This window comes from Scyliorhinus torazame, chromosome 17 (assembly GCF_047496885.1).
Source record: "Scyliorhinus torazame isolate Kashiwa2021f chromosome 17, sScyTor2.1, whole genome shotgun sequence".
Classification (NCBI taxonomy): domain Eukaryota; kingdom Metazoa; phylum Chordata; class Chondrichthyes; order Carcharhiniformes; family Scyliorhinidae; genus Scyliorhinus; species Scyliorhinus torazame.
Window position 1 is genome coordinate 139713807 of NC_092723.1, and position 21165 is coordinate 139734971.

The 21165-nt window shown below is 48.4% G+C and overlaps 1 protein-coding gene across 1 annotated transcript in view; it reads left to right on the plus strand.

Moving 5' to 3' along the window:
- Positions 1-1369: 1369 nt before the first annotated feature.
- Positions 1370-21165, plus strand: part of LOC140394194 (UNC93-like protein MFSD11) — a 91024-nt gene continuing 71228 nt past the window's right edge. The window contains exons 1-7 of the mRNA XM_072481171.1: positions 1370-1504; positions 7921-7976; positions 13175-13282; positions 16124-16203; positions 16607-16703; positions 19431-19489; positions 20380-20518. Coding sequence (XP_072337272.1) covers positions 1415-1504; positions 7921-7976; positions 13175-13282; positions 16124-16203; positions 16607-16703; positions 19431-19489; positions 20380-20518 — 629 coding nt within the window. The 5' untranslated portion in view covers positions 1370-1414. The remainder of the gene's footprint in view (positions 1505-7920; positions 7977-13174; positions 13283-16123; positions 16204-16606; positions 16704-19430; positions 19490-20379; positions 20519-21165) is intronic.

The window sequence follows — 21165 nt, forward strand, 5'->3', positions numbered from 1 at the left end:
AGTAAAAATAGGAAGGCAGATTATTATTTGAATGGGTGTCAATTGAGAGAAGTGGATACTCAGCAAGACCTTGATGTCCTCGTGCATCAGTCGCTGAAATTAAGTGGACAGGTACAGCAGCCAGTAAAGAAGGCAAATGTATGTGGCCTTTATAGCGAGGGGATTTGAGTATAGGAATAGAGATGTTTTACCATAGGGCATTGGTGAGGCCACACCTGGAATATTGTGAGCAGTTTTGGTGTCCTTATCTGAGGCAGGATGTTTTCGCTATGGAGGGAGTGCAGCGAAGGTTTACCAGGCCGATTCCTGGGATGGCAGAACTGTCATATGACTGTCGGTTAGGATTATATTCATTGGAGTTCAGAAGAGTGAGAGGGGATCTCATAGAAACTTACAAAATTCGAACAGGATTAGACAGGGTAGATTCAGAAAGAATGTTCCCGATGGTGGGTGAGTCTGGGTTATAGTTTGAAGATAAGGAGTAAACCTTTTAGGACTGAGGTGAGGAGAAATCTCTTCCTCCAGAGAGTGGTGAATTTGTGGAATTTGCTACCACAGAAAGTAGTTGAGGCCAAAACGTTGTGTAATTTCAAGAATAGATACAGCTCTTGGGGCTAAAGGGCTGGGGGGGGGGGGGGGGGGAGCAGGATCAGGGTATTGAACTATAATAATTTTTAAAATAATAATAATCTTTATTGTCACAAGTAGGCTTACATTAACACTGCAATGTGCCTAGTCGGCACAGTCGGGCACCTGTTTGAGCACAGGGAGGGAGAATTCAGAATTCTCTCAGCTGGCCTTGTTCTGCATGACAAACCAGCTTTCTAGCCTACTGAGCTGGGCCCCCACTTGATGGTCAGCCATGATCATAACGAATGGCAGAGCAGGTTCAAGGGGCCGAATGGCTCCTGCTTCTATGTTTCTATATGGCTAGGCTCATACATGGAGCCGTGAGGTCCTGGAGGCTGCCTAATGCTCATATTTCAGCAAGGATGCAGAGGCACATCGCTGAAGGAATCAGAGAGGCTTTGCTGTCAGGATAAGTGAGTGACAATAGTCTGCACGCCTCTTGCGTTATCCGCACCCACAAAATATATACAGTAAGAAGTCTTACAACACCAGGTTAAAGTCCAACCCTGTTGTAAGACTTCTTACTGTGCTCACCCCAGTCCAACGCCGGCATCTCCACATCACAAAATATGGAGAACAGAGCCCCGCCCCCTGTTCTGATTGACAGTAATGGCCCCGCCCCCTTGTCTGATTGACAGTCGGAGCCGCACCCCCGTCTGATTGATAGCCTGAGCTTCGCCCCTGTCTGATTGACAGTCGGAACCCCGCCCCTTTCTGATTGACAGTCGCAGCCCCGCCCCCTTATCTGTCCCTCCAGCTGCAGCTGCCGGCGGTCAGTGTGTCAATGGGTGATCGCAGGGTGATCAATGTTTATCTCCTAGGCGTGGGCTTCATGCTCATCTTCACCGCCTTCACAACCTGCGGGAACATTGAGGTAAGTTTTAACTCTGTTTCCATGAAGTATAACCGCTGCCAGTACACATGATCAGGGTTAAGCCTAATACAACAGCAAAGTCAGAAATGCGCCGTAGGTCTGGCAGCATCTGGGGAAAGAGTAACAGAGTTAACCACTTCTCAGGTCGGCGAACCTTCCTCAGATTTGGGAATAGTTTATAAACTATTAGGTGGAGAGGAGGAAAGAAGAAACTTTATGTGATAAGATTAAAGGCAGACGATATTAAAGGACGAAAAGGGATAGTACAAGACTAATGGGATCAATAGTGAAACAAAAGATCTGATTGAATTGTGTATAAATGAGGAAAGCAGAATTACCATCAACAGTTGCCATCCAAAAAACAAGGGGCAGAGTTTGTAATCTGAAATTATTGAACTCAGTGACCTCTTTCAATTTGGTCTATTGTACTGCTCCCTAATGTGGTCTCCTCTACATTGGGGAGACTAAATACAGACTAGGTGATCACTTTGTGGAACATCTTCGCTCAGTCCGAAGCATGACCCCAACCTCACTGTCGACAGCTCACCATCCTGCTCTCATGCAGTGTTCCGGTGAATCCCAACGCAAACCGGAGGAGCGGCACCTCATCTTCTGATTAGGCACATTACAGCCTTCTGGACTTAACATCGAGTTCAGCAACTTTAGACTGTGACCTTTCTCCTCCATCTTTTTTCATTCCAAATAAAGTGAATATAGTGAGTAAATTGAAAGAATTGTAAATAGTCTCTGCTTAACCTGGAAGATATGGGCAGCACGGACTGCGGCCTCATGCACTGAGGTCCCAGATTCGATCCCGGCTCTGGGTCACTGTCTGTGTGGAGTTTGCACATTCTCCCCATGTTTGCGTGGGTTTCGCCCCCAAAACCCAAACATGTGCAGGATAGGTGGATTGGCCACGCTAAATTGTCCCTTAATTGGAAAAAATTAATTCACTCACTCTCATTCACTCTCTCGCTCTCTTGTAAGGGATGGCCGCTTGGGTGAACTATTGGAGAAGTGATGGCAAGGGGCCAGCTGGAGAAGAGAGGAGAAAATCGTAGACCTTGCAGCAGAAACTGAAATAATTGGCTGCCATTGCTATTTACCCATCAATTCACAACATATGAGTCCTTGACTGGGGCAGAAACAGAAACTCTTCTTCAAATAACAGTATGTCCCGGTAGCAACCCATGATTGTGACATAATTTGAACAGTAGTCACAGGACACAGCTTAATTAAACTCTCTGTTCAGAGTCATAATATGTTTACAGCACAGAGCAGGCCAGTCATATGTGCTGGCTCCTTGCTCAAGCAATCTAAAAAAAATACTATTGCTCAGTTCTCTCTCCAAAGCCCTGTGTTCAGATCTCTTCATAACTTTAAAAACCTCAATAAACTACCCTCCCCCTCCAATATAGATTATTCCAGGAACTCTTCTCTCTTAGCACAGAGTACTCCAACTTTAGCCCAAAGAGTGTTTGGACAGATTTATTATTTCCTCACTTGTAGACTTGTTTAGTCTTTCTTGTGCTCTCATTTTCTCTCTTTCTTTCTCTGTGTGAAAACTGCAGCACAGGTTCGTTCACCAGAATGACACCAGGGATGAGAAATTAAGTGTTTCAATTAGAACTGAAAATCTAAGCCTGTATTCAGAGTAGAGAAGGTTAAGTGAAGGTCGAAAAAGCGTTCCGTATTCTGGGAGAGTGTGGAGTATGTACTGAAACATTAATTCCACTGGTCGATGACAAGAGGACATAAATTAAGATTTGTACTAGAACAGAAGTAGGCCTTTTAGCCCCTCGAGTTTGCTCCGCTATTCAGGAAAATCATTGGCTTAATTTGAAACAGTCACTCAGAAGAACAGTACTGAATGTTAGAACTATGGAAAATAAATAGGTCAGTCTAACTTAGTGGTTACTATTCTCATCTCTGAGTCAGGGCATAGGTTTGAATCACAGGAACATAGAAACAGGAGTAGGCTAGTTAGTCCCTTGAGCCGGTTCCATCATTCAAAGAGTTCATTGCTGATCAGTGACTGAATTCCATATGCCTTTGCCCCTTGTCCCACGATAGTTTTAGCTAACAAAAGTCCATCAAACTTGGTCTTAAAGTTAACAATTAATCTAATATCAATTGCTGTTTGCGGAAGAGTGCTCCAAACTTCTGCCAATCTTTGAGCGAAAAAGTGTACCATGGAATTTCACTATGGAAAGGTCTGGTTCAAATTGTTAGACTATGTGCTCGAGCCCTAGACTCTCCAACCAGCAGAAATAATTTCTCCAAACATACTCTATTTATTACCCTTTATATCTTAAAACATTTGGTTAATCACCCCTTAGCCTTCCAAATACCAGGGGAAACCATGCTAGTTTGTTTCATCATTCTTTTTAGCTTAAGTATCATTCTATTACATTTACACTGCATTCCCTCCAAAGCCTATATATCCCTTCTAGTGTGTGGAGCCCAGAACTGCTCACAGAACTCCAGATGTGTCCTAACCAGGGCCTTGTACAGCTAAAGTTTCTATCCCATCATTTATATGTTAATGAATACAGTGAATAGTTTAAGCCCAACACAAATTCTTGCAGGATACCACTGGTCCACATCCTGCGAATTAGAGTACCTGTGTTATCCCTATTTTCTGTGCTCTACTGCTCAGTCAGTTTCTAAACTGGGTCAATAATTTTCCTTCAACTTTAGCTAACAGTCTCTCATGAAGGACTTTATCAAACGCCTTTGGAAAGTCCATACCAGTGGCATCCATAGTCATTCACCTGCCCACTACTTTAGTCACCTGTTCACCTAAATTCAATCAGATTCAATAGCCAGGACCTACCCTTTACACATCCACCTGGTTCTCTCTGATCAGCTGCAAAATTTCAAGATATTCACTTCTCTTTCCTTAATTATCGACTCTAGCAGAGCGGCACGGTGGCACAGTGGTTAGCACTGCTGCCTCACGACGCCAAGGACCCGGATTTGATCCCAGCCCCAGGTCACTGTCCACGTGGGGTTTGCACATTCTTCCCATGTCTGCGTGGGTATCACCCCCACAACCAAAATATGTACAGGGCCAGTGAATTGGCCACGCTAAGTTGTCCCTTAATTGGAAAAAAAAAATTGGGTACTTTAAATTTATAAAAAATAAATATAGACTCTAGCTATTTCTTGACAACCGAAGACTTGTCTCACAGCGAAGACAGCTATTGTCATTCACCTGAGGAAGGAGCAGCGCTCCGAAAGCTAGCGACATCGAAACAAACCTGTTTGTCTTTAACCTGGTGTTGTAAAACTTCTTACTGTGCTCACCCCAGTCCAACGCCGTCATCTCCACATCTTGACAACCGATGTCAGACTACTTGTCATGAATCCCCATGTTTAGTGGACAGGAGATACGCAGAGGCCCCGGAGGAAAGATTACTTGGGGAAAGACGACGGCGCCAGACGGAGTTTGACCTGTTGACCACAGGGAAGGCGGAGACACAGTGGAGGAAAGCGCAGGGGGCGACCTACGAGTATGGGGAAAAGGCTAGTCGGATGCTGGCACACCAGCTCCGTAAGCGGATGGCAGCGAGGGAAATAGGGGGAGACAAAGCTGGAAGGGGAGCCACGGTTCGGAGTGCGACGAAAATAAACGAGGTATTTAAGGCCTTCTATGAAGAGCTGTACAGATCCCAGCCCCCAGCGGGGGAAGAGGGGATGAGACGATTCCTAGACCAACTGAGATTCCCAAGGGTGGAGGAGCAAGAGGTGGCTGGTCTGGGGGCACCAATTGGGTTGGAGGAGCTGAGCAAGGGTTTGGGGAGCATGCAGGCGGGGAAGGCCCCGGGACCGGACGGGTTCCCGGTGGAGTTCTACAGGAAGTACGTAGACCTGCTGGCCCCGCTACTAGTGAGAACCTTTAATGAGGCAAGAGAGGAGGGGACCCTACCTCCGAACAATGTCGGAAGCGAAAATTTCTTTGATCATAAAGCGGGACAAGGACCCATTGCAATGTGGATCGTACAGACCGACCTCGTTCCTTAATGTGGATGCAAAGTAGCTGGCAAAAGTGCTGGCCACGAGTATCGAGGATTGTGTCCCGGGGGTGATTCACGAGGACCAGACAGGATTTGTAAAGAGTAGGCAGCTAAACACCAATGTGCGGCGGCTCTTAAACGTGATAATGATGCCATCGGTGGAGGGAGAAGCGGAGATAGTGGCAGCTATGGACGCGGAGAAGGCCTTTGACCGAGTAGAGTGGGAGTACCTCTGGGAGGTGCTGCGTAGGTTTGGGTTCGGAGAAGGGTTTATCAGTTGGGTTAAGCTCCTTTACAGAGCCCCGGTGGCTAGTGTAGTGACGAACCGGCGGAGTTCGGAATACTTTCGACTGTACCGAGGGACGAGACGGGGTGCTCCCTGTCCCCCCTGTTGTTCGCATTGGCGATCAAACCATTGGCCATGTCATTGAGGGAGTCTAATAAATGGAGGGGGGTGGTCCGAGGGGGAGAAGAGCATCGGGTGTCGCTATATGTGGATGACCTGTTGCTGTACGTGGCGGATCCAATGGAGGGGATGGTGGAGGTCATGCAGACTTTAAGGGAGTTTGGGGAGTTTTTGGGCTATAAGCTCAATGTAGGGAAGAATGAACTCTTTGTATTACAGGCGGGGGACCAAGAAAGAGGGATAGGGGACCTACCGCTGAGGAGGGCGGAGGGGAGCTTTCGGTATCTGGGGATCCAGATAGCCAGGAGTTGGGGGGCCCTACGTAAACTGAATCTGTCGAGGTTGATGGAGCAAATGGAGGAGGATTTTAAAAGATGGGACATGCTACCGCTCTCGTTGGCGGGTAGAGTGCAATCGGTCAAAATGGTGGTCCTTCCGAGGTTTTTGTTTGTGTTTCAGTGTCTTCCCATCGTGATCACTAAGGCCTTTTTTAAGAGAGTAGGTAGGAGTTTATGGGGTTTGTGTGGGCGAATAAGACCCCGAGGGTAAGGAGAGGGTTCCTGGAACGCAGTAGGGACCGAGGAGGGTTGGCGCTGCCAAACCTGGGGAGCTACTACTAGGCAGCAAATGTGTCAATGATCCGCAAGTGGGTTATGGAGGGAGAGGGGGCGGCATGGAAGAGTATGGACATGGCGTCCTGCAAAGGAACGAGCCTGGGGGCGTTGGTGACGGCACCGCTGCCGCTCTCACTGACAAAGTATACCACGAGCCCGGTGGTGGCGGCAACGCTAAGGATCTGGGGCCAGTGGAGACGGCACATGGGTGCAATGGGAGCATTGGCATGGTCCCCGATCAGGGGTAACCATCGGTTTGTCCCGGGGAAGATGGACAGGGGGTTCCAGAGCTGGCATCGGGCGGGGATCAGAAGAATGGGGGACCTGTTCATTGACGGAACGTTTGCGAGCCTAGGGACACTGGAGGAGAAGTTTGAGTTACCTCCGGGAAATGCCTTTAGATATATGCAGGTGAGAGCTTTTGTGAGGCGACCTGGGGGGGGTGGGTGAGCAAGAGATAACATGAAGAGTCGGGGAAACTGGCACGTACGAGAGAGAGCCAGTGTACAAGCTATGTAAATATACTATTTTGCCATGTATATATCTTGCTCCGCGCGATTTCTCGTTTCTTTTTTTTGTTACCGGGGGGCGGGGGGGGGGGGGGGGGGGGTTATTGTTTGTAAGGGAGAAAGATTGTGTTAAAAACTTTAATAAATATATATATTTTTTTAAATGAATTCCCATGTTTCCAGCTATTGTCATTCTTAAAAATCTGTCAGAAGTGCTGAGTTTCAGATGAAACATTAAACCAAAGTCCTATCGAACAGTTGGGATAGATGTTAACTATCTCATGGCCAGGAGGAGAAACCGCCCTGGTTCAACATTCCTTCCCAACCAACACCATCAAAAACAGATGAACACATTTGTGGGGAAAGGCTGCCTGGTGGCTGTGCAGCACCAGTGTGGCTGTGCTTCAATGAACTATCTCGCGGAGCGTTAGAGAACTATCTCGCGGAGTGTTAGAGGAAGGTCGGTCAGCAGCAGCACCAACCTTGGGGGGAGGGGGGGGGGTGTGGAGGGGACGTCCTGGGAGGGGGGGGGGGGAGGAAGGGGGGGAAGGAGGGACTGCCTGGGAGGGTGGATGAGCAAGATATACCATGAAGGGTTGGGGAAACTGGCACGTTCGGGTGAGGGCCAGTGTACAAAGCTGTGTAAATATATCATTTTGCCATGTATATATCTTGCTCTGCGCGATTTCTCGTTTTTTTTTTGTTACGTGGGGCGGGGGGGGCGTTATTGTTTGTAAGGGAGAAAAATTGTGTTAAAAAACTTTAATAAATATATATTTTTTAAAAAGACTATGCTTCAATGTAATCTATCAGGGCTGTACCTGAGATATCCAGAAATGTAAATGATCTCATTGTGCTTCTTTTGCAGCAAACAGTAATAAGAAGTTTGACCAACACCAGTTTCTCCGGTAGTGGTTACAACAGGTATCAGAAACCCTAGCTCTTTACTAATGGCTTTTGAATCAGTCTACAACATTTTTGGTGGACTAAGGTGCCCACCGGGGCCCCCTCAGTCACTGTGCTTCTGCTGGGTATGACCTGTCACCATACCTGAAGCTAACGGATACACCTGATCACGGGGTTTGCTCCACATTAGGGGCAGTATTTAATGGAGGTGATGGGTGGCTTGTCTGCCAGTTGCAGAGCTGCCGAGAATCCTGCTTTCAGGAAGGCCTGCTGAATTAAGTCAATCAGGCATTTAACTGAGCAGTGACGTGCTTTCCCTGGGATCAAGGACAGCAGGGCACAGATCTCCCACCCCTGAGAACTGCTGGCAATCAGAGGCTGGGAGCTGTACGTTATTTGGTAGCTTCACTGCAGGAGCAGTGACAGCCACTGCACCTACCGGAGCCCACGGTCGCTGAGGGACTCAAGCAACAGATGAATGATGGGGGTTGTTATATTACCTTACGTAATATATATATTACTCTTTGAAGCAGCTGAGTTGATGAAATGAACAATAGTCTTCTTGTAAAGATGAACTAATTTATTGAGTAATATTTGTGAGTCCTCTGTACTTAATACTCAACTAGTAAAATAAATAAAATACAGTAAAGATAACTAACTATATAATGTAATAATGAAATAACTTATAATTTCTCTCTCTCTAGCTTTTATATGTCTTGTCTGTTCACTCTCCTGAAGCACACTCTCTCAGAAAGAGCGGGAAAATCTTTCTTATACCATCTGATAGTGAGACATCGAGTGTTGAATTGACTGTACTAGTTTTACATACATTGATCATGTATATTAATATGAGATCACTACAGGGGTCACAGTAGAGGGAGTCGGCAGCAATAGCGGTGGGGGAAGAGGCTGCTCCTTATGGGGGCACCTCATTTAGACACTGCATTCCCTTAAACGATGGACACCACTAGAAGCCTGCAAGCAACTCCAACAGGATTTCCTTTTTGGACTTCTCGCATTGCGAGCCTCCTGCCCATCCTGGGTGAGTACCGGCGGTAGCTGGATGAGGCACTTCAGTTGGCACTAATTACCGTCCATGAGCTTTCTCGTCCTGGACTTAATCAGGGCGGAGGTGGGAAGACAGTGGGGTCCTGCCCAATTAAATGCTTCCTGCCATCAAACTCACCTCAGGGGAGAGCATTAAAATCCCTTTTAATTTTAAAATTTTTTATTGGCATTTTTCAATCTTTACGGAATAACAATTTAACGAATAGTGCACCTGATATTTACATGTTGTACAGTTTCTTATTTACATACTTTTTAACATACATTCTCCCCATCCACCCTTCCTCAGGAGCTGGTCCACCCCCTTGCTTATGCCCGCTGACTGTGCACTTTCTCTGCCTGTACCCTCACCTGCATTTCTCTGTTCTCGCTCTCTCCTGTGACCATGTCTTTTTGATCAGAACAAGGCAGTACAGTCCCGCGCAAATATGATAACTGTCCAATGAGTCTCTATTTCTTTAGCGATCCTCCTCTGATCAGCCTTCATCGCTGCCTTGCCCGTCCCTTGTCCAGGCCATTGGTTTGCATGAATTTGTTTGCCTCTGCCGGGGTATTGAAATCGTGCTCTTTGTTCTGGTATGTGACCCAGAGTATGGGAACAGCATACCCAATCGCACCCCGAATTTGTAAAGGGCCGACTTTGCCTGGGAGCCTGCATTTTGCCAGATCTGCTCCAATGTCTTGGTAAACTCGAATCTTGTGCCCTTCCCATGTGCTCGCCTTCGTCTGTCACTCCTACCTCAGGACACTCTCCCGGTCCTGATATCGGTGCAGCTTTGCGATGATCACTCTCAGCTGCTCCCCCGCCTTGGGTTTTGTCTTGAGCGACCTGTGTGCCCTGTCGAGTTCTGGGGAGTTGGGGAAGCACGTAGTGCTCGATGCTTCTGGCAGGCCCACATTGCGAATATTCTATTGCCGGGACCTGTTTTCCTGGTCCTCGACTTTCCCCTTTGAGCTCCCTTGGGCTGCCATCAACCTTTTAATTTGTGCATCCAGAACGACGATCCTGTCGCTCTGGTCCGTCTAGGCTCTCGTCACATCGTGGATCATCCTCTCCATTGCCTCCACTTTCTTCCCCAATCTGTCGATTGTCTTTTGCATGGTGGCCTCCATCACCGCCACTTTGACCGCCACCTGGATTTCCATCCTGATCGCCTCTTTCATGGCAGTCAGCCTCTTCATGAGGAAGGTCTTCCATTTGTCTCCAGGTGGTGGGGGTGAGACTGGTGCTCGGGTCGATGGTCTCCCTCCCTCCTGGGTGGCCGGGGCCTCCTCGCTTCGTGGGTCCGCCGGCTCGTCCGCCTGCTGCTTGTGGCCCTTTCTGCCACTTCAGCCGTCCCTTCCACCCCTCGAGCTCTCTTTGCTGGCATTTGTTTGTGGTTGTTTTCTTTTCTCCATTGAGCTTAATTTGCCTTCAAATATTTGGGCAAAATTTGCCCAAAAGTGCCTATTTGGTTCTGGTTAGGAGGAGAGCCATCTGATGTGCGTCCTCTCAGCACATCACCGTCACCGGAAGTTATATCTAAAATCCACTTTTGGAGTTCACATTCACAGGCTATGGTTGACATTAATGCTGGGTACCAGATTGTTCTCTCTTCATCCATGACATGTTGGAAATCTGGTGGTGCCCCAGGTATCGTGGATCACTGGACCCTGGTTTCAGCCTTGTCCACACGTTGTGTACATACATGGTGAGGCTAGGGTGAACTTTCAGAATCCCTTCTTGCTCTGAAGCAAATAATCTTCTGATCAAGTGATCTTGTTAGATCCAACAGCATTTCAGTTGGCAGTCAGCTTAATTCCCACATTGCAACAACAACTTCCACTTGAAATGAAATGAAAATCGCTTATTGTCACGAGGAAGCTTCAATGAAGTTACTGTGAAAAGCCCCTAGTCGCCACATTCCGGCGCCTGTTCGGGGAGGCTGTTAGGGGAATTGAACCGTGCTGCTGGCCTGCCTTGGTCTGCTTTCAAAGCTAGCGATTTAGCCCTGTGCTAAACAGCCCCTTGTATATATGTTCCGATAATGTTGTAAAATGTCCCAAGGTAAAAGGTGGGATTGTCCGGCCGCGTCCGCCCGGCGACTAGAGAATCCCACCCGAGGTCAATGGACTTCTCCATTGTCCGCGACTCGCCCATGGCATTCTTGCGTGCACGGGGCAGAAGAATCCAGCCCATAGAAGAAGATATTGGATGAAATTCAACCAAAAAGTTTCTAACGGCTGGATTCTTCCGCCCCACCCGCCGCAGGAACACCACGGCCGAGTCACGGACAATGGAGACGTCCATTGATTTCGGGCAGGATTCTCCGGTCGCCAGGCGGACGCAGCCGGAAAATCTCGTCCTAAGTGTCATTTTGGGCGAGTTTGACGGGGTGTTTCCTGCAGGCTTTTTGGGTGAGATCCACACCAGGATTTACCCACACTTAGTCATTCGTTTGGGCCTTGGGGAGTTTTTCCTCCGTCAAGCCCATACGTCGGGCTGGATTCTCCTGCCCTGCCTGCCGCAAGAACGCCACAGATGAGCCGCACACGATGGAGAACTCCATTGACCTCGGGCAGGTTTCTCTGATCGCTGGGCGGAAGCGGCCGGAGAATCCTGCCCATAGAAAATTGTTTGTCACTGGTGAGCTGAACTCGTCGGCCAAACAAGCTCCTCAGAGATTGTGCTGCCATTTTGAAATGGTGCCCTGATCTCGAAGTGAGCTGAAGGGTCCCCCACACCCCCACCCTTGGACAATGTCACCCACCGCACACATGGGTATTACCCCTCATCCCCTAAGTGAGGACACCCTGCTATTCGATCTCTTCCCCCCCTTTTGTGTCCCATCCCCTTTTAGGACCCCTACCCTTCATCCCTCCCAACCTTTATGAGGCCCCTCCATACCTGCCCTTCACCCCTAACCCTTAAGTGGAGGTGCCAGTGCCAAGGTGCCATCTGGCAGTGCCAAGGTGCCTGGATGCCAGAAGGCGAGCCAGGGTGCCACCCAGCCCTGTCCCTGACCATCCAGTGGTCTCCAATGGCTTCGGATGCTGTTACACTTGGTCCACGATTCGGTTGAATCTCACGAGACATCTCAAGCATCACGAATCTCATGAGATCCAACAGCCTTGACATGATAACAAGTCAGACGCGTAGGGGCCGGTAAATCACACCTATTAGGTCAAGTAACCAAAAGCTTGGTCGGAGGTGAGTTTTAAGGAGCATCTTAAAGGCGTTAAGAAGATTAAGCGGTTTAGAGAGTGAATTCCAAAGCTTAGGGCCCAGAAACTGAAGGCATTGTCACACAAATGGCAAAGTAGTTAAAATCGGGGATGGGTAAGATGCCAGAATTGGAGGTTTGCAGTGATATTGGTGGGATGTAGGGCTGGCGGAGACTACAGAGAGGGAGGGATGAGGCAAGGGAGGTTGAAATTAAGAATGAGAGACAAGGGGAGGCACAGTGGTGCAGTGGTTAGCACTGCTACCTCACAGCACTGAGGTCCTGGCTCTGGGTCACTGTCCGTGTGGAGTTTGCACATTCTCCCCATGTCTGCGTGGGTCTCATCCCCACAACCCAAAGACGTGAAGGGTGGGTGGATTGGCCATGATAAATTGCCCCTTAATTGGGAGAAAAAAAAATTGGATACTCTAAATTTATTTTAGAAAAGAGTGAGAGACAAGAAACAAAGCAAGAGTAAAGTTGTGGTGTTGTAGAACCTGAAGCCAATATAGGTGAGCACAAGAATTGGTGTGAGTTAGGATTGCAGGATGTAATTACGAGCTTCCAAGTTCTCCTCAGTATAAATTGGGCAATGCGCATGTCTGGTATCTTACTGCCAGTTCTAATTATCCTCATGGACACAGGCACCATCTGCTAGCTGTCCAATGTATAACCCAAGGGGGTGCAGAACATCGCAATTCTATTTCAGTCAGAAACATTTTTGCTGCAGAAGTCCTTGGTAGGATAGATTTTACATCGGGAGCAGATGAAGATTCAGAGGTTGGGTAGAGTCCATAATGGGGGAGACTTTACATGGGACATGGAAAGGGGTTCAGTGGATAAGGAGAGTCTGTAACATTGTTGCTGGTACTTGTTGCGGGAAGAGTAGGAATGAAAGGCCAAATGGCCTACCCAAGCATCACACTTCCTTGTGCTTTGTTTTGCCAGCCTTGCCATTATCTATGGAGTGTTTTCAGCTTCTAACCTCATTGCGCCATCTGTGGTTGCAGTTGTCGGACCAAAGATGTCAATGGTCTTCAGTGGAGTTGTTTACAGGTAAGTCTGATTCCTGTAGGGCTTTTGTCCCCCACACTCCTGGAATGATATGTATAGTCCAAGTATAGTAAAGGATTAACAAGATGATGTTCATGTATATCAACACTAGATGGCATCACTGAGTAGTCTAATAAAAGGCTGCGTGTCTAGGCATGCTGGGAGAAGCTGATGGAGAACACGATGTAGAAGGATAGTTTGAAGTTGAGTGTAGTTTATATATTAGAGAGATTATTAATTACTGTATCACAGATTCAGTACTGTTATTTTGTTAACTGTTACTCAGTAGAGTGTGCGAACCAAATCAAGTTCAGTAGTGTAAAATAAATTAGTTTTGATTTAAGCATATAGCTTTATGTTCTTTGTCAACACTACATCTTTGGCTATCTTGGAGAACAAAACAAGGACCATAACAACTCTAGCATGCCATCCAAGATAAAAAGTGTCCCCCCCCCCTCTATTCAATTGATAGCGTCCTGGTCTGTACCCTGAGAACGTTCCATGCTTTCTCCTCCTGAGTTTTAAAAGCACTCAGCGATGGGGAAAGGATGGGGAGTGGAATTGATTGGACAGCTTTCAAAGAGCTGGTATGGACATGATACGCCAAAGGACCTTCCTCTTTACTGTAAGATTCAATGATGGCCCAGGTGTGCCAGTTTCTGGCCTCCTTTTCCCAGTTAGTTTTCTCAGCTGTGCCACAGCAGGAGAATCCTACCCACCCACTTCATGGAAATGGCCCTGACCCATGTGGTGATTGCCATTCAGACTCTCTCAGCAAAACTGAAGGTTCTTGGGACCAGAATCCGTCGACAGTTATTGTGTGACACAGAGTTTGAGCCAATGTTATAGAAACATAGAATTTTCAGCGCAGAAGGAGGCCATTCAGCCCATTGTGTCTGCACCGGCCCTTGGATAGAGCACCCCACTTAAGCCCACGCCTCCACTCTATCCACTCCACTCCACATGAGCCGCTGCTGTTGGGAAGGGAGTTCCAGGTTTTTTATTTTTTAAATAAATTTAGAGTACCCAATTCATTTTTTCCAATTAAGAGGCAATTTAACATGGCCAATCCACCTAAACTGCACATCTTTTGGGTTGTGGGGGCGAAACCCATGCAAACACGGGTAGAATGTGCAAACTCCACACGGACAGTGACCCAGAGCCTGGATCGAACCTGGGACCTCGGCGCCGTGAGGCAGCAGGGCTAACCCACTGTGCCACCGTGCTGCCCTGAGTTCCAGGTTTTTGACCCAGCGGCTGTCTAGGAACGGCAATATAATTCCAATTCAGGATGATCTGGCTTGGAGGGAACTGGCAGGTGGTTGTGGTGTTTCCGTGTATCCGCTGCCCTTGTCGTTCTAGGTGATGCAGGCCTATGCGTTTAGAAGGCAAAGGAGCCTTGGTGAATTGCTTTCAGTCTTTTTGTAGATGCTTCACATTGCTGCCAGTGTGTGCCAATGGTGGCAATGGTGGGTTTAAGGTAACGGGTAGGATACCGATCAAGTAGATTACTTTGTCTTGGCTAGTGTTGAGCTTGTTGCATGTTATTGGAGCTACATGCATCTGCACTGGGCTACACAGCTGGTTTGTGATGCAGAACAAGGCCAACAGCTGAGAATTCTGAATTCTCCCTCTTGTGTACCCGAACAGGCGCCGGAATATGGCGACTAGGGGCTTTTCACAGTAACTTCATTGCAGTGTTAATGTAAGTCTACTTGTAACAATTAAAAGATTATTATTTTAAAAGATTATTATTATCCCCGCCTAACCCCACCTAACCTTTTGGATACTAAGGGCAATTTTGCATGGCTAATCCACCTAACCCGCACATCCTTGGACTGCGATGGAAACCGGAGCACCCGGAGGAAACCCACGCAGAAACAAGGAGAAAGTGCAAACTGCACACAGACAGTCATCCGAGATCAGAATTGAAACCGGGACCCTGGAGCTGTGAGGCAGCAGTGCTAACCATTGTGCCACCATTGCCAGCTTGCAGCAAAATTGTGTTCAGCTGTCCTCAGTTCAATCAAGTCCAAAATTAATTCTGATCATGTGTTTCCAGCAAACTATATTTAATTGAAAATGAAAAAACACTTCAAGTATTCCCCATTACCCACTGAAGAAACTGAAATGTTGCCTGAGGAGGTTTGCAGTTATATCTTTATCTGGTGCTGGGTTGGAGCTGGCACAGGCTGGTAATAAGATGCCTTATAAAACAGGTTGTGGTGCTGCTCTAATTGGGGAAAAGGAAATGTTGAAGGAGGGAGTTGAATGATTTCCTCCTGTTCCTATTTTCTTTTTGCCTTTCTATGATCGACTTTGTACCAGAAGCATCTTTGTACATTTATTATTTCACGCGGTGTGGGCTTCGCTGGCCAGGCATTTTTTGCTCATCCCTAGTTGCCCTCAAGAAGGTGGTGGTGAACTGCCTTCAATTGCTGTAGACCATGTGGTGTAGGTACAGCCACAGTGCTGTTAGGGATGGAGCTCCAGGATTTTGACCCAGCGACAGTAAAGGAACGGCAATATATTTCCAGGTCAGGATGATGAGTGGCTTTTACGGGAACCTGCAGGTGGCGGTGCTCCCATACATCCTGCTGCCCTTGTCCTTCTAGACGGTAGTGGTAATGGGTTTGGAAGGTGCCGTCTAAGGAGCCTTGGTGAATTCCTTCAGTGAATCTTTGAGATGGTACACACGGCTGCCAACGTGTGCTGGTAGTGGAGGGACTGAATGTTTTAGCTGGTAGGTGAATGCCAATCAAGCAGGTTGCTTTGTCCTGTGGCCCTGCAGTGAAGCTCTGACTGACTGGCCCTTTACTGTTGTGTTTTGTTTGTTTTTTCCAGTGGTTACGTGATTTCATTCAGCAAACCGATGACGTGGTCATTCTACATCACCTCCATCCTTATCGGATTTGCTGCAGCTGGTGAGTGGAATGCTCAGAGCTTCCTGAACAATTACTTCCAAGTCTCAGTACCAACATAACTCCTCTCCTCTCCACACACTCTCCGCCCTACATCAGATGCTTCAAGCAAGTGATCAACCTTTGTGCTTGAGCCTTGACAATGAGGATGTGCGGGCTATTAAATCATGAGGATTGGTGAGGGGGGGGTTCTGAGCTGCAGCCAACTCTGATCATGGCTTTACCTGACGTCCCTATTATCAGGGCAGCCATAGGATTGGTTGTGTCCCAGCCCTTCATCGCACCAGAGACTCCAAATTAATTTGTTGACCTGAGTTCTGTCTCACCACCAAACAGCTAACTCAGTACAGACTGGGGAGGCAGTCAGGATCCTCCAGCTCTGTACATGTTCTTTCTTTTCTTTCAGTTCTATGGACGGCTCAGGGGAGCTTCCTTATCTTGAACTCTGACTGTGCAACTCTAAACAGAAACACTGGCACCTTTTGGGCTCTGTTGCAGTGCAGGTAAGGGAACTGTAGACTCCAACAAAAGCTGGGCAACATAGCCAAAGTCCAACCCCTTAATATTCTCCCTCTGTCCATTATGATGTCCAGAGACAGACACGGCAGCATAATGATTCTGGTAACCCAAGGTCAAAAGTTCAAATCCTGACATGTCAATTTGGCAGGATTGAAGTCAATAAGCCTTGTAGTTTTCAGTTGAGATGATGCTTTAAGATCAGCTGGAACTATGGCTGAGTTCTGGAGGGGTTTGAGGTTGTGGATCAAGTTTGCAGAACATGACCATGAGGGCAGGACCATGGAGTGTGAGGGTTATGGTAAGGGACAGAGCTAGATTACAGGGTGTTGCAGCAAGGGTGATGGTAGGGTCATGGGTTATGAAGGTGATGGTGTAGTCATGGCATGTTGGGGTCATGGAGTGTGAGGATGATGGCAGGGTCACGGGGTGTGAGAGTTATGGTGGGGCCAAGAGTTGTGAGCGCAATGGTGGGGTCACTTGGTGTGAGGGTGATGTTGGGGTCATGGCGTGTGAGGGCATGGGGTGTGCGGGTGGGCTATAGGTTGTGAGGGCAATGACGGGGTCATGGGGGGTGAAGGTGATTGCATGGCACAGGGTGTGAGAGTGATGGCGGGGTCATGGGCTGTGAAGGTGATGGTGGGGTACTTTGGTGTGAGGGCAATGGTGGGGTCATCGGGTGTGAGGGTGATGTTAGGGTCATGACATGTGAGGATGATGTCATGGGGTGTGAGAGTGATGATGGAGTTACGGGGTGTGAGAATGATGGTGGGGTCAAGGGCTGTGAGAGCGATGTGGGGTCACGGGGTGTGTGGGTGATGTTGCGGTCATGGCGTGTGAGGGTGAAGTCATGGAGTGTGAGGGTGTGGGTGGGGCCATGGGTTGTGAGAATGATGGCGGAGTCATGGGACGTGAAGGTGATGGCGGGTCACGAGGTGTGAGAACGATGGTGGGGCAAGAGTTGTGAGGGCGATGACGAGGTTTTGGGTTTTTGGGTTGTGAAGGTGATGGCGATGGTGGGGCCATAGGTTGTGAGGGGTCATGGGGTGTGAGCGTGAGGGTGGGGTCATGGGGTGTGAGCGTGAGGGTGATGGTGGGGTCATGGGGTGTGAGGGTGATGTTGGGGTCACGAGGTGTGAGGGTGATGTTGGGGCGACAGGTGTGATGGATAGGCCATGGGGTGTGAGAGTGATAGCGGGTCATGGGATGTGAGGGTGAGTGCAAGGTCATGGGGTGTGAGAGTGATGGATGGGCCATGGGGTGTGAGGGTGAGTACAGGGTCATGGGGTGTGAGAGGGATTGTGGGGTCATGAGGTGTGAGGGTGATGGCGAAGTCATGGGTGTGCGAGTGATGGTGGGGTCACTGGGTGTGAGGGTGATGGCGGGGTCACTGGGTGTGAGAACGATGGTGGGGCAAGAGTTGTGAGGGCGATGACGGGGTTCTGGGTTTTTGGGTTGTGAAGGTGATGGCGATGGTGGGGCCATAGGTTGTGAGGGGTCATGGGGTGTGAGCGTGAGGGTGATGGCGGGGTCATGGGGTGTGAGGGTGATGTTGGGGTCACGAGGTGTGAGGGTGATGTTGGGGCGACAGGTGTGATGGATGGGCCATAGGGTGTGAGGGTGAGTACAGGGTCATGGGGTGTGAGAGGGATTGTGGGGTCACAGGTGTGCGAGTGATGGTGGGGTACTGGGTGTGAGGGTGATGGCGAAGTCACGGGTGTGCGAGTGATGGTGAGGTCATGGAGTGTGAGGGTGATGGCGGGGTCACGGGATGTCAGGGTGATGGTGGGGGTCACGGGGTGTCAGGGTGATGGTGGGGTCATGGGGTGTCAGGGTGATGGCGGGGTCACAGGGTGTCAGGGTGATGGCGGGGTCATGGGGTATCAGGGTGATGGCGGGGTCACAGGGTGTGCGATTAATGGTGGGATCTTGAGGGACAAATCTAGATCTTCATCATTTGAGCTATAATCTGGTAAACCCTCCTCCCCCTTATGGAATCTTAGAAACATATGACTCAGAATGAGGCCATTTGGCCCAAGTGCCCACTCTTGATTTCAGTGCGGAGCATAAACATCAGCATGGATCGGTTGGGCTGAATGGTCTGTCTCTACATTGTCAATTGTTTGTAACTCTGTGTGACCTGGAAAAGTGAAACCCAGTTTTGAACATGAAAGGAATACTGTATTGATTTTCCAGAGTGCCGTGTCCTTCTAATCAGCCCCAGAATGAGCTGCTGTGAGGGGTATCTGTGATCTGCTGTGAGGGGTATCTGTGATCTGCTGTGAGGGGTATCTGTGATCTGCTGTGAGGGGTATCTGTGATCTGCTGTGAGGGGTATCTGTGATCTGCTGTGAGGAGTATCTGTGATCTGCTGTGAGGGGTATCTGTGATCTGCTGTGAGGGGTATCTGTGATCTGCTGTGAGGGGTATCTGTGATCTGCTGTGAGGGGTATCTGTGATCTGCTGTGAGGGGTATCTGTGATCTGCTGTGAGGGGTATCTGTGATCTGTTGTGAGGGGTATCTGTGATCTGCTGTGAGGGGTATCTGTGATCTGCTGTGAGGGGTATCTGTGATCTGCTGTGAGGGGTATCTGTGATCTGTTGTGAGGGGTATCTGATCTGCTGTGAGGGGTATCTGTGATCTGCTGTGCTACTCTGGTTGGCTGATACATTTCAAGGGCTTCTAATCCTTCTGGTTTGATATATTTTTGCAGCATGTTGTTTGGAAATCTCTACGTTTACCTACAATGGAGAGATACAGCAGCGATCTCAGGTAAAAGATGTGCTGTTTGGTTTTTTTTGGGCAGGGAGAGAGGGTAAGCTCTTCTGGGATATTGGTGGTGGGTGGAGATGTTGAGCTGGGTAGAGTAAGGGTATGATGGGAGGTGTCAAAGAGAGTGGGGTAGGGGATCAGGGTGGTGAAATAATGGAATAACAAGATGATGAAGGTTGACAAGGTGGGTGGGAGAGGTGGTGGGGTGATGGGGCAAGGAAGCAATAAGTCTTATGGGAGCCTTGTGCAAGAGATTAACTTGGGTTCCAACATTTCATGAGACGTAGTAAATTCACCTGATCCAATGTGGATCCACTCGGCCCCTCCGACTGTTCTGACCTCTCTGTTTGTCTTAGCCCCTATAACCCACTCGTGGGGCAATAGCAGAGTCCTATCACAACGCCCCCACACGCTTGAGTGCTGAGTGATATAATCAGGCAACGCCTCGCTGAAGGACGGGTTCCATTTGTAAAGGGTCAGGCTCCTCATTCTGAGGCAGAAAGTCATGCGCTTGAGCCTGTTACCGCAGACTTGAGCTCATAATCAGGTTGGCACTCCACAGCAGTATTGAGGGAGTGCTGCACTGCTGAAGGTGCAGCCATTTGAATGAGCTGTTAACAGAGGACCTACGTGCCTTCTCAGGTGCACACAAACGATCCTATGCTCCACTTTGAAGAAGGGTAAAGGAGGTCTCCTCAATGTCCTGGTCAATATTTATCCTTCAATCAAGATTATCTGGCCATTGACTCATTATTTGTGGAACATTGCTGGATGCAATTAGCTACCACATTTGCTACATTACATCAGCAATGGTTGTAAAGCGTTATGAGATATCCTGAGGTCCTGAAGGACAATATAGAAATGTAAGTTCTTTATTTTTGACTTGTCAGATCATGACAGAAGCACCGTGTTTATTGTACTGTCCGTGGTCTCTCTTGCTGGGACAACCATCTTACTTCTGCTGAGAAACATCAAGCATGTGGAGAGCAGCTCTGAGATCAATGATCCCCTGCTTCAGCATTCCAGGCTGTAAGTACACAAGCGGAAATCAATGCTCTGCCTCTCCTCCTGGGTGATAGAAAAATAGAAAATAAGAGCAGGAGGAGGCCATTCAGTCCTTCGAGCCTGCTCCCCTTTTCAATATCATCATGGCTAATCACCCAACCTGTTCGCACTTTCCCCCCATATCCTTTGATCCCTTTAGCCCCAAGGGCTACATCCAACTCCTTCTTGAAAACATACAATGTTTTGGCCTGAACTGCTTTCTGTGGCAACAAATTCCACAGGCTCACCACTCTGGGTGAAGATATTTCTCCTCATCTTAGTCCTAAATGGGGCAGCACGGTGGCGCAGTGGTTAGCACTGCCGCCTCACGGTGCCGAGGACCTGGGTTCGATCCCATGTGGAATTTGCACATTTTCCTGTGTCTGCGTGGGTCTCACCCCCACAACCCAAAAAGATGAGCAGTGTAGGTGAGTTGGCCACGCTAAATTGCCCCTTAATTGGAAAAAAAGAATCTTGGTCCTAGATGGTCCACCCCGTAACTTTAGACTGTGACTCCTGGTTCTGGACTCTGTTGATCCCTCTTCAAATTTTATAGATTTCTATGAGATCCCCCTCATTCTTCTAAACTCCAGCGAATATAATCCTAACCAATTTAATCTCTTCTCATACGT